This window comes from Mesoplodon densirostris, chromosome 19 (genome assembly GCF_025265405.1).
Source record: "Mesoplodon densirostris isolate mMesDen1 chromosome 19, mMesDen1 primary haplotype, whole genome shotgun sequence".
Classification (NCBI taxonomy): domain Eukaryota; kingdom Metazoa; phylum Chordata; class Mammalia; order Artiodactyla; family Ziphiidae; genus Mesoplodon; species Mesoplodon densirostris.
Window position 1 is genome coordinate 18568923 of NC_082679.1, and position 13417 is coordinate 18582339.

Genomic DNA, 13417 nt, shown 5'->3' on the forward strand with positions numbered 1-13417 from the left:
ATGTCTTGGAAATATTAAAGTTGACTCACCTTAATCCATGAGTCTTAAATCCCATGATGTTACCGGACACTGCTATTTTCTTTTTAGTGAAGATGATTGAGCAGCTTCTATTTCTGCTAAGGCCATTTTCCCACCTAACACTAATGTCACAATTACAAAGGATATATTCATGCTGCTACACATGTTCAAAAGCTTTTGATAGGAAAGGATAAAACTGAAAATGCAGGTCTTCTGTTCATTCTGCTATGGTTTTAAAACAGGTCTGTCCAAATTGCTTTATTTTGCATAACAAGTTTATTTTTAAAAGGCATATAGACAGTAAACAAAGTAAACATCCCATCAAGATCTTAAACTTCAGCCAAGTGTTATCTGTCCTAGAATTGCTCCATTAAGTTCCAGTCTCTAGACGTCTTAAATTCAATAATCGTCATCTTCATCAGAGTCCATTACTTTTCTTCTGCTGAACTGGGGGGAAAATTAAATGAGTATCATAACATGTTTCACAAAGCATAACTCAGATTTTCTGAGAACACAAATTTTTACCCACTACAGGGAGACATTTCTGTCTTGAAAACAACTTAGTGTTTCAAAACAATAGAGGAGCCTTGAAAATTAGGCCCTCAATATATGCAGCCTTTCTCCCCAAACTTCCCTGTGTTATAAAATGAAAATGTCTATGGGCTGAAACATGTTTGATACAGTACATGCAGATGCAACGCTTATTTAAAATATCAATCTTTCTTTTGCCATGTGCATTTGGGGAAACTTACTTTAACTGTTGTTTTCTTTTCTGTTTGTTGGCTTACTTTTTCGAGGATTTCTATTAAGCCTTGTTCTGATACCTAGGATAACCATAGAGAAAAACAGTATTTTTTTAAAACAAAGAATTGACCTCAGCAGACTGAATGGTTTTAGTCCTTCCGGGGTGCGGGGGTAGAGGTCAAGAGGGAAGGAGAGTGGGACAGTGGGCTGAAGCCACTGGCTATAACTCTTGGTTTAAGTTCCACATAAAATCTGCTCTGCTAGTCTTCATTTGAGGGAGGAAAAGTATCCATCAGTTAGCTTCCTCGAAAAATACAAAATTAACAGGTACTTAAGAACACCTTCATCACCACTGGCAGACAATGACAACCACCTACACCACTGTGTTAAGTGTCAGGGACAGAGATACACCATCTCTGCCCCTGAAACCTTGAGAAGCTTAAAAGCAGGAGACGAGTCACTCAAAAAAGATGAAGCAGTCGTTGTCTCTTCCACACACATTCTCAGTGTAAGGGGTTCAGGGCGGGCTGACCCCTGTAGGCTGTGGTGGCGGCAGAGGGCTTCCCAGTGCAGGTGGGGCTCATCTGGGTCTTGAAGCAAGGTCGGGGATGCAGAATATACCCATCATGGCATTACAGCAACGTACATAATAACCAGGAATTTTAGCACCTCTTCATTTGCAAAAAAAGCGTAACTTTACCTGTTTTAATTGGTATTATTGACAAACCTTGTTTCCAGTGTAGAAGCAATTTAGGCTAGCTGACTCTAACAGTCACTGGTTCCATAGCAATGTCAGAAAAGGAAAGAAGCGGAGGATTTTAGAAAAGACAATTAGTTATCTTTTAGGAATGATGGTAGATACAACTATTCTCTCCTTTAAAAATTGCTTCAACAAGAATTCTGCAACCAGAAAGAGATAAAATTGACCTTCTGAAAATGTTTTGATAAAGTAGGTAACAATAGGTTAAAACTGCCTCAAGGCAGTCCAAGCTTACCTTCCCACTTAGTTGTCCATACCGTGCCATCTGTATAAGGTAATTCTCTACTGCTTTAGTTTTCTCAGGCTTTACAAGTGCTAAGTTACTTACTAAAAAGGAAAAAAACAAAATCTATATACACACACACAAAAAGAAGTCAGAACTAAGTGCACTTATATTATACCTTGAAACTAAGCACTGACATTTCCAAAGCCCTTCAGACTTATTCATGTCTTGAGACTAGCAAGGTAGATAAGGCAGATGCTATTGTTACTCCTCTTAAAAACGAGGAAAACTTGAGTTCAGCTGTCAATCTCAGTTAAGACCACACAGAGGTCCTGGCAGAGCTAAGATTAAACTTGGGTCCTCCGATTCTAAGCTCTATGCTTAAAAAAAAAAATGCACTATTGCCCTCTGAAAAGCAATTTATATACTACTACACATATATAATCATAGTGATTCATCTAAGCCTGCCTCTTCTAAGCTGGGCTTCAAGTTACAATACAGAAGATACTGGTTCATTCTGATGGATCATTTAATATGTTTTTCTACATGGCTTTTATGAAAAATTTTATTATGAAAAAAAATACACTAAAATGAAGAATACAGGCATATCTCATTTTACTGAGCTTTACAGATACTGTGTTTTTCACAAATGAAGGTTTGTGGCAACCCAGCTTGGAGCAGGTCTATTGGCATCATTTTTCCAATAGCATTTGCTCACTTCATGTCTTTGTGTCACATTTTGGTAATTCTCACAATATTTTTGAACTATTATTATTCTTATATATGTTATGGTGATCTGTGATCAATGATTTTTGATGTTATTGCAAAAAGATCATGATTTGCTGAAGGCTCAGATGATGATTAACATTTTTTAGCAATAAGGTTTTTTTTTGCAATAAGGTCTTTTTTAATTAAGGTATGTACACTGTTTTTTTAGACATAAGGCTATTGCACACTTAATAGACTACAGTATAGCATAAGCTTAACTTTTATATGCGTTGGGAAACTAAAAAATTTCTATGACTCGCTATACTGTGGTGGTCAGGAAGCAAAGCTGCAATATCCCCCAAGGTCTGCCTGTACAATAAACCAGAGCCCCCAATCACCTGTGTCAACTACCAGCAACATTTTGTGACTGACTCGACTTAAGAGTTGTTTCCTATAAATTTTACCTAATACAGTCGTCCCTTCGTACCTGCAAGGACCCCCTGAGGATGTCAAAATCCAAGGATGCTCAAGCCCTTATATGAAAATGGTGTAGTACTATCAGCCCTCCGTATCCGTGGATTCTGACTCCACGGATACAGAGGGCCGACTGTATGCACTTGGAGATCATCTCATTGGTAGGAGAGAATGGAGCTGGTACTTCTAATAATGATTTAAGTACATTTCTTTAGGTTTATAAACTTAACATTTCTTACAAATAATCTATATCTCACGTTTTAAGGTTAAACAAATATTTAATCTAGAGGTAGCAATAATTTCATATATATCTCCCCATTCAAATAACTAAAGCCAATTTTATGGAAATAACTTAAAGAAAACTGAAGATGCTTACATCGGGCCCGGGCTGACTGATCCAGAACTTGGGCTAAGATACTGTTCCTCATTTCTGCTTCCCTACAACAAAAACAGGTCAAGCAAAATTAGAACTAAGTTGTCAGCATTCCTATTGAACATAGAAAGTTGTAACGAATCCACTCTTATACTCAAAGGCCAGCATTATATTTTGTGAGTGTATATCTTTATATTTTATGAGGTTGAAAGGTAAAACTTCACATTTTCCTAATCAGAGTGCAGTTTCAGTTCAACCACGATTATAAACATTTATTAAGTACCTAGTGTGTGAGAGGTGCTAGAAATTTATAGTGAGATTTCAGGCAATTACAAGGACCAAGTGATTAATCCCTGTAATTTTCTTAGAGATAAAAGAAGCTGAGGTCCACGGAGGCAATGTTAAGGAGACACAGGTAACTGTGGCCAAGGTAGGACCAGATCCCATATTTCCAGACTCTCAGTTCTAGTTTTTGGGTTGGGAGGGGAGTTAAATTATAACTGTTTCTATCCTTGCATCCTCCTACCTATCCAAGTAGGAACTATTTCAAGTTCACAGGACAGTGGTTTCAAACTTTTTTTAAGCAGAAATTGTTTTTCAAATGAAGCCCTTCAAGGAACTTAATACGTAACACAGACAAAAGCAGAGATTCTTTGGCTGAATTTGAAGGGGAGCTCGGGCTGGCTGTGCCTACTAATTGCCCCCATCTGAGAAGCCCTGGGGTTCATGGAACACAGACTGAAGCCCACTTCCATAGGCCATTTCCTTATCACTCCTGAGTACTTCAACCCTGCCACGAACTATTACTACATTTCACTAAATCTAAGAGGCCACAGAGTAGAAAACACACCATGGTATTCTCTATCTCCAAGAATGAAAAACACCCTAGATGAGGTGTCTAATAGGAGACCCTCACTCCAAGCTGGGGTATCATCCCAGAGTAACATCCTCAATACACGGTAAACAAGAAATAAACCCGCTATGCAGAAAGGAACAGCAAGGAAGTGTGCGTGCAATGACCTTGGCCCTGAGTGGAGGAAGAAAAAAGTGTCTCTGAGAATTTGAACTTCAAGCTATAGTCTTGCAGGTTTGCTGTCTGAATTCACAGCACCAGTAATGGAGAAAGGGGGAACCTCAAGCAGTGAATTTTAAGAGGTCTCAGGTTAGAAATGACCCACGTGATGGCAGAAGCAAAAGTAAATCCTCTTTGGAAGAATCCAGGACAAGAGCAATCAATTATGAGACACATTCGAATGTCAGATATGTTAGAATGTGAAAAAAATGCACATCTTATAATCAGTGAAATTCACGCAGTTTTATTTTCTTCTTAGCACTATCCCAGGTGCTTACCATCTGTCTTCTCCCTCTAATGTAAGCTACGTAAGGACAGGAACCTTCTCCACCTTGCCTATCTCTGTAGACACAACACAGTGCCTGACCGAGAGCAGGTGCTCGGTATTTGCTGGATGAATGAATGAGTTAAAAGGTAGCCCTGGGAGGTATGGTGGGGCGGGGGCGGGGGGCGGCATGGGGAGTTTAATAGGCCTCCAGATTTGCAAGATGAAAAAGTTCTAGAGATTTGTTGCACAACAATGAGAAAATAGTTCATATGACTGAATTATACTTTTAGAAAGAGTTAAGATGGTAAATTTTATCTTATGTGTTTTTTTTTTTATCAGTTAGAAAAAAAGGTAGCATGATGGGGTAACTAGGCATTCATTCAATAAACCTGCCAAGTGTGAGGTGCTCTGTGATATTCTAGGATAAAATAACACTGAGAATAGAATGATAGTTAATACTATCGAGCACTTACTAAATGTGAAGCACTGCACCCCTGCAGTCCTCACCACATACCTGTGAGGTTAAGTCCTATGATTATGTTGGTTTTAAGGTAATCACAGTTTAGCAGAGAAACATCTATCAGTAATTGTAATACAAAGTAATAAGTGCTGTGGGGTTCCATACATGTTTATTTAACAAACATAATAACAAACAGTGATGATGATTTCTGGAAAAATCACTATGCCAGGAAGATCTTTAAGAGTCACACACCTATTAAGGTGACTAAAGTAAAAAAAAAAAAAAAAAAAAATTGCATGAAACCATCCTTCAAAAAAAGTTCAGAGTTCCCACAGACACAGAGAACAGACCAAGAGATCGGTGTTGGGAGGTGGGACAAATGAGTGAAGATTATCAGAAAAGTATAAACGTCCAGTTATACATAAGTCATGGGGATGAATGTCCAGCATGGTGACTATAGTTAATACTGTATTGCATGTCTGAAGGTTGCCAACAGAGTAGATCTTAAAAGTTCTCATCACGAGAAAAAAAGTTTGTAAGTATGTGTGGTGATGGATGTCAACTAGACCTACTGTGCGGATCATTTCACAATATGTACAAATATGGAATATTATGCTGTACACCTGAAACTTACGTCGTATGTCAAGTACTCCTTAATTTAAACAAAAGAGCCACTACATTAAAAACAAAAAACAGTTCAGAGTTCCAGCCCGTACCTTTGCTTTGCTTCCTGTTGTGCTACATCGCCAGGGTCCTGAAAAAACAATTTTATCTTTTAGTAATTTCACAGAGGAAAAAAAACAGGAACTCCTATTTTCTTTCTGATACCTAACAGGCTCCTGCAGTGGTAGAGACGGCTTACCAAATAATTAAAAGCCGGGCCTCACAAAACTCAAACTGATAGTTTCCACTTACTACAACGTTTTGATAAGCTTCTAGTCACAATCTAAGAGAATGTTTTAGAATACAAACAACCACTAGGGAGAAGAGTCCTTGCTCTACAAAACCGTGTTTTACGTGGTAAGAATAATTTCTGTAAAAGAAAATGTGCTTCGGTATTGGGGACGCTGAAGATTCAAACAGCCCTCCTTCCAGACCATCCCGCTCCACCCCTAACACGTTACTCCCTTCCTCTTTGCAGTAAAGCCCTTACTTGGGCGTTTTATCTACGGGATTAGTTTAGTGCCTGGCCCTCCCCGGGACTGTCAACTCCATCAGGCGATGTTCCCCGCTGTACCCTCAGCACCTGGCACACAGCAGACCCTTGGGTCAGAACAATTAAATTCTAAAAAACATTCGGCAGGAATGCTAGTCGAAGCAGGCTAGATCCACGAGCTAAAGGCACCGAGAGACCAGAGGGGCTGAGAATTCTGTTTGGGACCAATGCCTGCCCGGACGAGAACCAGCCCCTGCCCGGGAGAGGCCCGCGCCCGACCCGCCCGGGGCAGCACGTGGTCCACTGGCCGCCCGAGACCCCGCGCGGCGGGGAGAGGGACCGAGCCAGCTCAGAAGCGACCAGGAGGCCGCCGGCGGCGGAGGCGAGGTCCTCGGCCGCGGGGAGAGTTAGGGCGTCGGCGCCTGGAGCCTCCGCCCGGGGCCGCGCCCTCCACCTCGGGTGAAGGCGGCGCCCCTCAGAGGACGGGCCTGGCAAAGGGGCGGGCGCGCTCACCCCGTGCTTCGCCTGCAGCTCGGCCAGCCTGTGCTTCCTCAGCGCCTCGAGCTCCTCCTCCGCCATGGTGCGGCCGTCCGGAGACAGCAGCCGCGGCCACGCTCCAGCCCACTCGAGAGACCACTGGCAGCCCCTCAACGCGCCCGCCGCCCTCCCCACTGCGCAGGCGCCCGCAGCTCCCAGGCATCACCAATCCAGCCCGGAGCCGCGCCGCGCGCCCCAGCCAGGGTGCGGGGAGAGGCCCGATTCCGCGATCGCTGGCCGCAGCTTGCGGGGCAGAACCGCTGCGCGGAGCCTTCCGGACTTCGGTTCCACCTCCCGGCTGCAAATCTGTTCTCTGCGCTCGCGGCCGCCAGCCGGGCAAAGATATGGCTGCGTGTGGGAAAAGATAGTAACCTAGAAACAGGCCATCCTCAACAAGTATAATAACAGGTAAAATTTGTTGGTGGTCTGTAATGTGCTAGCCTCATGTTATCTTCATTTACAGATGAGGATCCGGGCGCTTAGAAACGCTAAGCGGAGTGATGGAAATGTTCTAAAACTGGATGGTGGTGATGGTTGCACAATTTTATAATTTGTTCAGAAATATTAAATTGTACCCTTAAAGTGGGTTGGGGGTGGGGCTGGAGCAAATAGAGACTCTGGTCATCCTGCCGTTAGGAAGCCAAGTTAAAACAAACTTGGAGGCTGAGAGTCGAAATCAGATGGGCCTTTCCTCAGAGGTTGGTTTGGGGGCAGTGGGATGTGGTGTGAACTCCGGGACACACACACACACACACACACACACACACACACACACACACACGCTGTCCTGGGGCGCGCGCGCGCGCGCACACACACACACACACACACACGCTGTCCTGGGGTGAATTCCCTGGCGGTAAAAGCGCGCCTTTGGAGTGGGGACATTGGTGTGTGTTGGCCGGCATGTCAGCTCCCTAACCCTATGTCATGCATGTGCTGTCTTTTCAGTTGTGACAAAATATAAAATTTACCACTTTAACCATTTTAAGTTCACAGCTAAGTAGTGTTAAATGCGTTCACCTTGTGCAATTTCTAGGACTCTTTTCATCTTGTAAAACTAAAACTGTGCCGTATCCCCCCTTCCCCCCAGCCCTTGAACCATTCTACTTTCTGTCTCTGAATTTGCCTGTTACAGGTACCTATACAAGTGGAATCATACAACATTTGTCCTTTTGTGACTAGCCTACTTCACTTAGCGTAATGTCTTCAAGATTCATCCATGTGACACCGACCAGGGTTCTTGGCCTTCCCCAATCAATAGAAATTGATCAGAGACTAGACAAGAAATTCAGGCAAGGCTTTATTGGGGCAGGGGGGAACGAGAACAAGTAACAGTTTCTCTTGTTCACTCCCTGGGGCTGATGAGCTTGTTCCTTATATGGGGTGAGGGTAGGTGTGTGTCCAGGGGTCGGGCCAGAGGGGGGGCTTAGGTGTTTTGCCCACCCCTTTGGTGGTGTTGACTGCAGGAGGCATACACAGTACCCTGCTTATGCTCCAGACACCCTGTTTTTGCACGCAGCTCTTCAGAAGTGGCAATTGGGCTTTCTGGTCTCTTTGTACCTTGTCCAGAATTTGCCCCAAATGCACATGTGCACAGTTATTTTTAGTCCCTATAGCTTCTTTGTATTTTGTTGCTTGAGGAGAGGTTTGTCCAGGTGCAAGCACTGCAGCAAAGCATCCCAGGTCCCAGCCTGTCTCACATATTGTTGCGTGTGTCAGAATTTCTTTCCTATTTAATAACATTTCTCTCTCATGTATATATATATTATATATATTATATATATAACCACATTTTGTTTATCCATTCATCACTTGGGTTGTTTCCTCTTTTTAAAAAAAATTATTTTTATTTTTAAATTTATTTTTGGCTGCTTTGGGTCTTTGTTGCTGCGCGCGGGCTTTCTCTAGTTGCGGGGTGCAGGGACTACTCTTCATTGCAGCGTGCGGGCTTCGCATTGCGGTGGCTTCTCTTGTCGCAGAGCACAGGCTCTAGGCGCGCGGGCTTCAGTAGTTGTGGCACACGGGCTCAGTAGTTGTGGCTCGTGGGCTCTAGAGCGCAGGCTCAGTAGTTGTGGCGCACGGGCTTAGTTGCTCCACAGCATGTGGGATCTTCCCAGGCCAGAGCTCGAACCCGTGTCCCCTGCATTGGCGGGCGGATTGTTAACCACTGCGCCACCAGGGCAGCCCCAGGTTTTTTCCTCTTTTTGGCTCTCCTGAATAACGCTGCTATGAACATTGATGTATAAATATCTCTTTCAATTCTTAGGTATAGAGAATCCATGTGTTTTGAATTTAACATTCTTAAATATTAAGGATGCTTTTTCTCTAATATGTAAACAGGCAAGATTTGGTGGGGAGAGATGATAAAAATGGCAGTCTGGAGTCGACTTCTATTTCCGGGTGTCAGGTTTTGAGACCCTTTGTGGCCGGGCTGTACAATGGGCCATGTGATGGGTCATGTGACTTCCACTCACAGGGGAAGATGCAGCCCTACCTGGGCTGATGCCTGAGTGGCACACACCCATGAAGAGGGAAGGAAACCAGATAAGCAGAGATGGGGCTTCTCACCTCATTCCTTAAATAAAAAATACATTCCCAATGGATTAAATATTTAAAGGTTTAAAAAATAAGTCACAAAACAAAGATAAATTTTTTATGTAGCTGTGTGACTATTTTAGGGCAGATATGAAAGGACTCTCTGTCAGACCATTTGGGTTTCTTCATCAGCCTGTTCAGGTTTTCTGTTTCTTTTCAAGATAATTTTAATTGCTAGAGAACCATTCATTTCATTCAGGGTTTCACATTTTAGAAACATCTGGCTATCACATCTGTATCTGTGGTCATATCCCTTTTAGGCTTTGTTGACTTGATTGTTTATTTGGGCTGTTGTTTCTTTGTGTTTCTTGATTATGCTTTCCAGCTATTTTAATATTTTGCTGTTTTTCTTTTTTCCCCAAGGAACTGAAATTTATCAGTACTGATTACTTTCTTCATTATCTATTTATTTCTACTTCCTTTTCATATTTCCACTGTTAATTTCTTTCTGGTTCCTTCAGATGAATATTCTATTTGTTTATTTTGATTCTTTCTTGTTTAATAATGAAAATATTTAAGGAATGAATTTACTTGTGAGTACAGTGTGTGTGTATGTGTGTGTGTATAGTGTTTTCAATTGTCTTATTTTTTTCTCTTTCACAATGTCTTAAAACATTTTCCTATTTTGTAAAGGTAATAATAATTTCTTTAAACCCTGGTCAAAATAATATGGTTAAAAAAGTCAGTTGTACGTGAGGAAAAGCAGCTATTCCTGGCCCACTCCTACCCAACCCAGTCTTAGTTCCCCAAAGGTAAAACTTTACCTCCAGCTTGCTCTGTAGTTATTCCTTCATTTAGTCTTTTATTAACTATGTATTGAGTGCCTGCCGTCTATGTGCCTAAGCAACTGTTTTAGGTACCAGTGTATATAGAGGTGAATAAAAACAGGGAAGGATCACTGCATCCCCCCCTACATAGTACTGGTGGAGTGGAGATATAGTATAAATATAGAAATAAAAGACAGAATATGTATATTAGATGTGATAAGTCAAGTTCTACAGAGGAAAAAAAGTCAGGTAGTGGGGATAGGGAGCGGTGGATCAGGGAAGTGTTCACTGAGATGGTGACTTTTGAAAAAAGACCTGAAGGAGGAGAGACAGAGAGTCACAGAGACATCATATGGAAGAGAATTCCAGGCAGAAGGAACGCAAAGACCCTGAAGTAGGAGCCTGCCTGAAATGTTTAAGGAACTGCAAGAGAGCCATTGAGGCTGGACTGTAAACTGTGTGTGTGAGGAGAAGGCAAATGCAGCATCAGGAAATGAGTTAAGAGGCTATTTATTTTTTAAAATTTTATTTATTTATTTTTGGCTGCATTGGGTCTTTGTTGCTGTGCGCGGGCTTTATCTAGTTGTGGCGAGCGGGGGCTACTCTTTGTTGCCGTGTACAGCCTTCTCATTGTGGTGGCTTCTCTTGTTGAGGAGCATGGGCTCTAGGCGCGCAGGCTTCAGTAATTGTGGCATGTGGGCTCAGTAGTTGTGGCTCATGGGCTCTAGAGCACAGGCTCAGTAGTTGTGGCACACGGGTGGCTTATTTGCTCCACGGCTTGTGGGATCTTCCCGGACCAGGGCTTGAACTCGTGTCCCCTGCATTGGCAGATGGATTCTAAACCGCTGTGCCACCAGGGAAGCCCCAAGAGGCTATATATTTAAATAACATACCTATGCTATGATGTCTTCATTTATATAGTTTTAGACATTTTCTAATCCCCTGATGGATAGGGATTTGACACACTCCACAACTCCTACTTTTCTTCCTTAGTTTCCTAATACATATATTACTGTTTTCAGTTACAAAGTTGTATATTGTTTAAGCAACACACTTACACCTTCTCTTTCTTATTCCATCAGGTGTAGACAGTGTCTCTTGACTCCCAGCTTTAAAAGATGAAGATGCCAGCATCTCTAAGCTTCCAGTAAGTTTGCATCCTTTTTTCTACATTCTCAGCTTCTATTATCTGTGCTTCTTATTATCTGTGCTACATCTTATTCATATTCCAATTTGTAATCATAATTCAGTCTTTTTTTCCTTCCTTTTCATTGAAATATAATTGACCTACAGCCCTGTATAAGTTTAAGGTGAACAGCATAATGATTTGACTTAGATACATCGTGAAATGATCACCAGAATAAGTTTAGTGAACATCTATCATCTCCTGTAGATACAAAAAAAAAGAAAAAAAGAAAAAGGAAGAAAAGAAAAAATATTTTTTCCTTGTGATGAGAACTCAGGATTTACTCTCTTAACGATTTACATACGTAACATAAAGCAAAGTATAATTATATGAATCATGTACATTACATCCCTAGGACTTCTTTACCTTATAACTGGCAGTCTCTAACTTCTGACCACCTTCATCCAATTCCTCCTCCCCTCAACCCCCCCTCCCCCCTCCCTCTGGTAACCACAAATCTGATCTCTTTTTCTACGAGTTTGTTTGTTTGAAGTATAATTGACCCACAGCACTATGTTAGTGTCTGGTGCACAACATAGTGATTCAACATTTCTATACATTACAAAATGATCACCATGATAAGTCTAGTTACCGTCTGTCACCATACAAAGATATTACATTATTATGGACTATATTCCCTATGCAATACATTGTGTCCTGTGACTCATTTATTTTGTAACTGGAAGTTTGTACCTCTGGATCTCCCTCACCCATTTCACTCCTCCCTCCACCCCAGCTCTCCTCTGGCAGCCACTTGTTCGTTCTCTGTATCTGTGACTCTGTTTCGGTTTTATCTATAACTGCTTTTCAGTTCACTTGTTTTGTTTTAGATTCCACATCTAAATGAAATCATATGGTATTTGTCTTTCCCTGTCTGACTTATTTCGTGGAGCATAATACCCTCTAGATCCATCCATGTTGTCGCAAATGGCAGGATTTCCTTCTTTTTTATGGCTAAATGATATTCTGTTGTACACATATGCCTCATTTTCTTTATCCATTCATCCACTGATGGACACTCAGGTTGTTTCCATGACCTGGCTTTTGTGTATAATGCTGCAGTGAAATTGGGGTGCCTTGTTTTTCTTTATCAAAGAAAACTGAACATTTCTAAACTCTCCATCATATCATGTATTCTGGCAGACTCTACTTTTGTTATCAGATACCTGTCTTCCTCCTCTCTCTTTAATCTGGACAGGTTCCTCTCTAGGCCTGTTGCATTCCTGTCGTTCTGGATTTCCCTTTGTTGCTATTTTAGGTTGTATCCTGTTTTTTGGATTCCCTGTTTTCTTTCCTGGTTTAACCCCTCATCTTTTTGAAGCACATCTTCAAGTAGTTTTCTAAGAAAAAGAGCTAGTAGGTAAAATTTCTATGTTCTTGCATGTCTGAATATTTAATCTTATACTTTAATTGTTTGGTTAATTATAAACTTCTAGAAAAAAGAATTTTCCCTCTGAATTATTTTAAATTAAAAAATTTAAAAATTATTTGCTATTTTCCCTTACAGCTTTGTTATGTATCAGTTGTATTTCTTTTTTTTTTTTTTTTTTTTTTTGCGGTATGCGGGCCTCTCACTGTTGTGGCCTCCCCCGTTGCGGAGCACAGGCTCCGGACGCGCAGGCTCAGCGGCCATGGCTCACGGGCCCAGCCGCTCCGCGGCATATGGGATCCTCCCAGACCGGGGCACGAACCCGTATCCCCTGCATCGGCAGGCGGACTCTCAACCACTTGCGCCACCAGGGAGGCCCCAGTTGTATTTCTTAAATTCCTTACTTTTCATTTTGAAAAATATCAAATCCATAAAAAAATGGAAGGAGGGCCTCCCTGGTGGCGCAGTGGTTGAGGGTCCGCCTGCCGATGCAGGGGACACGGGTTCATGCCCCGGTCCGGGAGGATCCTACATGCTGCGGAGCGGCTGGGCCCGTGAGCCATGGCCGCTGAGCCTGCGCGTCCGGAGCCTGTGCTCCGCAACAGGAGAGGCCACAGCAGTGTGAGGCCCGTGTACCGCAAAAAAAAACAACAGCAAAAAATGGAAGCAATAGTGAAAAGAACACCTATATGTCCTTCATATAGATC

General features: G+C 42.2%; 1 protein-coding gene and 1 long non-coding RNA gene across 2 annotated transcripts in view; one reads left to right on the forward strand and one right to left on the reverse strand.

Moving 5' to 3' along the window:
- Positions 1-275: 275 nt before the first annotated feature.
- PDCD5 (programmed cell death 5) lies at positions 276-6947 on the reverse strand. The gene is made up of 6 exons (XM_060085603.1): positions 6770-6947; positions 5817-5854; positions 3304-3365; positions 1758-1849; positions 771-842; positions 276-465 (listed from the first exon to the last, which is right to left on the reverse strand). Exons 1-6 carry the CDS (start codon positions 6833-6835, stop codon positions 418-420), a joined length of 378 nt encoding a protein of 125 aa, XP_059941586.1. The 5' UTR covers positions 6836-6947; the 3' UTR covers positions 276-417.
- The window catches only part of LOC132480971 (uncharacterized), a 196711-nt gene continuing 190067 nt past the window's right edge, over positions 6774-13417 (forward strand). Inside the window, exons 1-2 of the long non-coding RNA XR_009530714.1 lie at positions 6774-7201; positions 11238-11302. This is a non-coding gene — a long non-coding RNA (uncharacterized LOC132480971). The remainder of the gene's footprint in view (positions 7202-11237; positions 11303-13417) is intronic.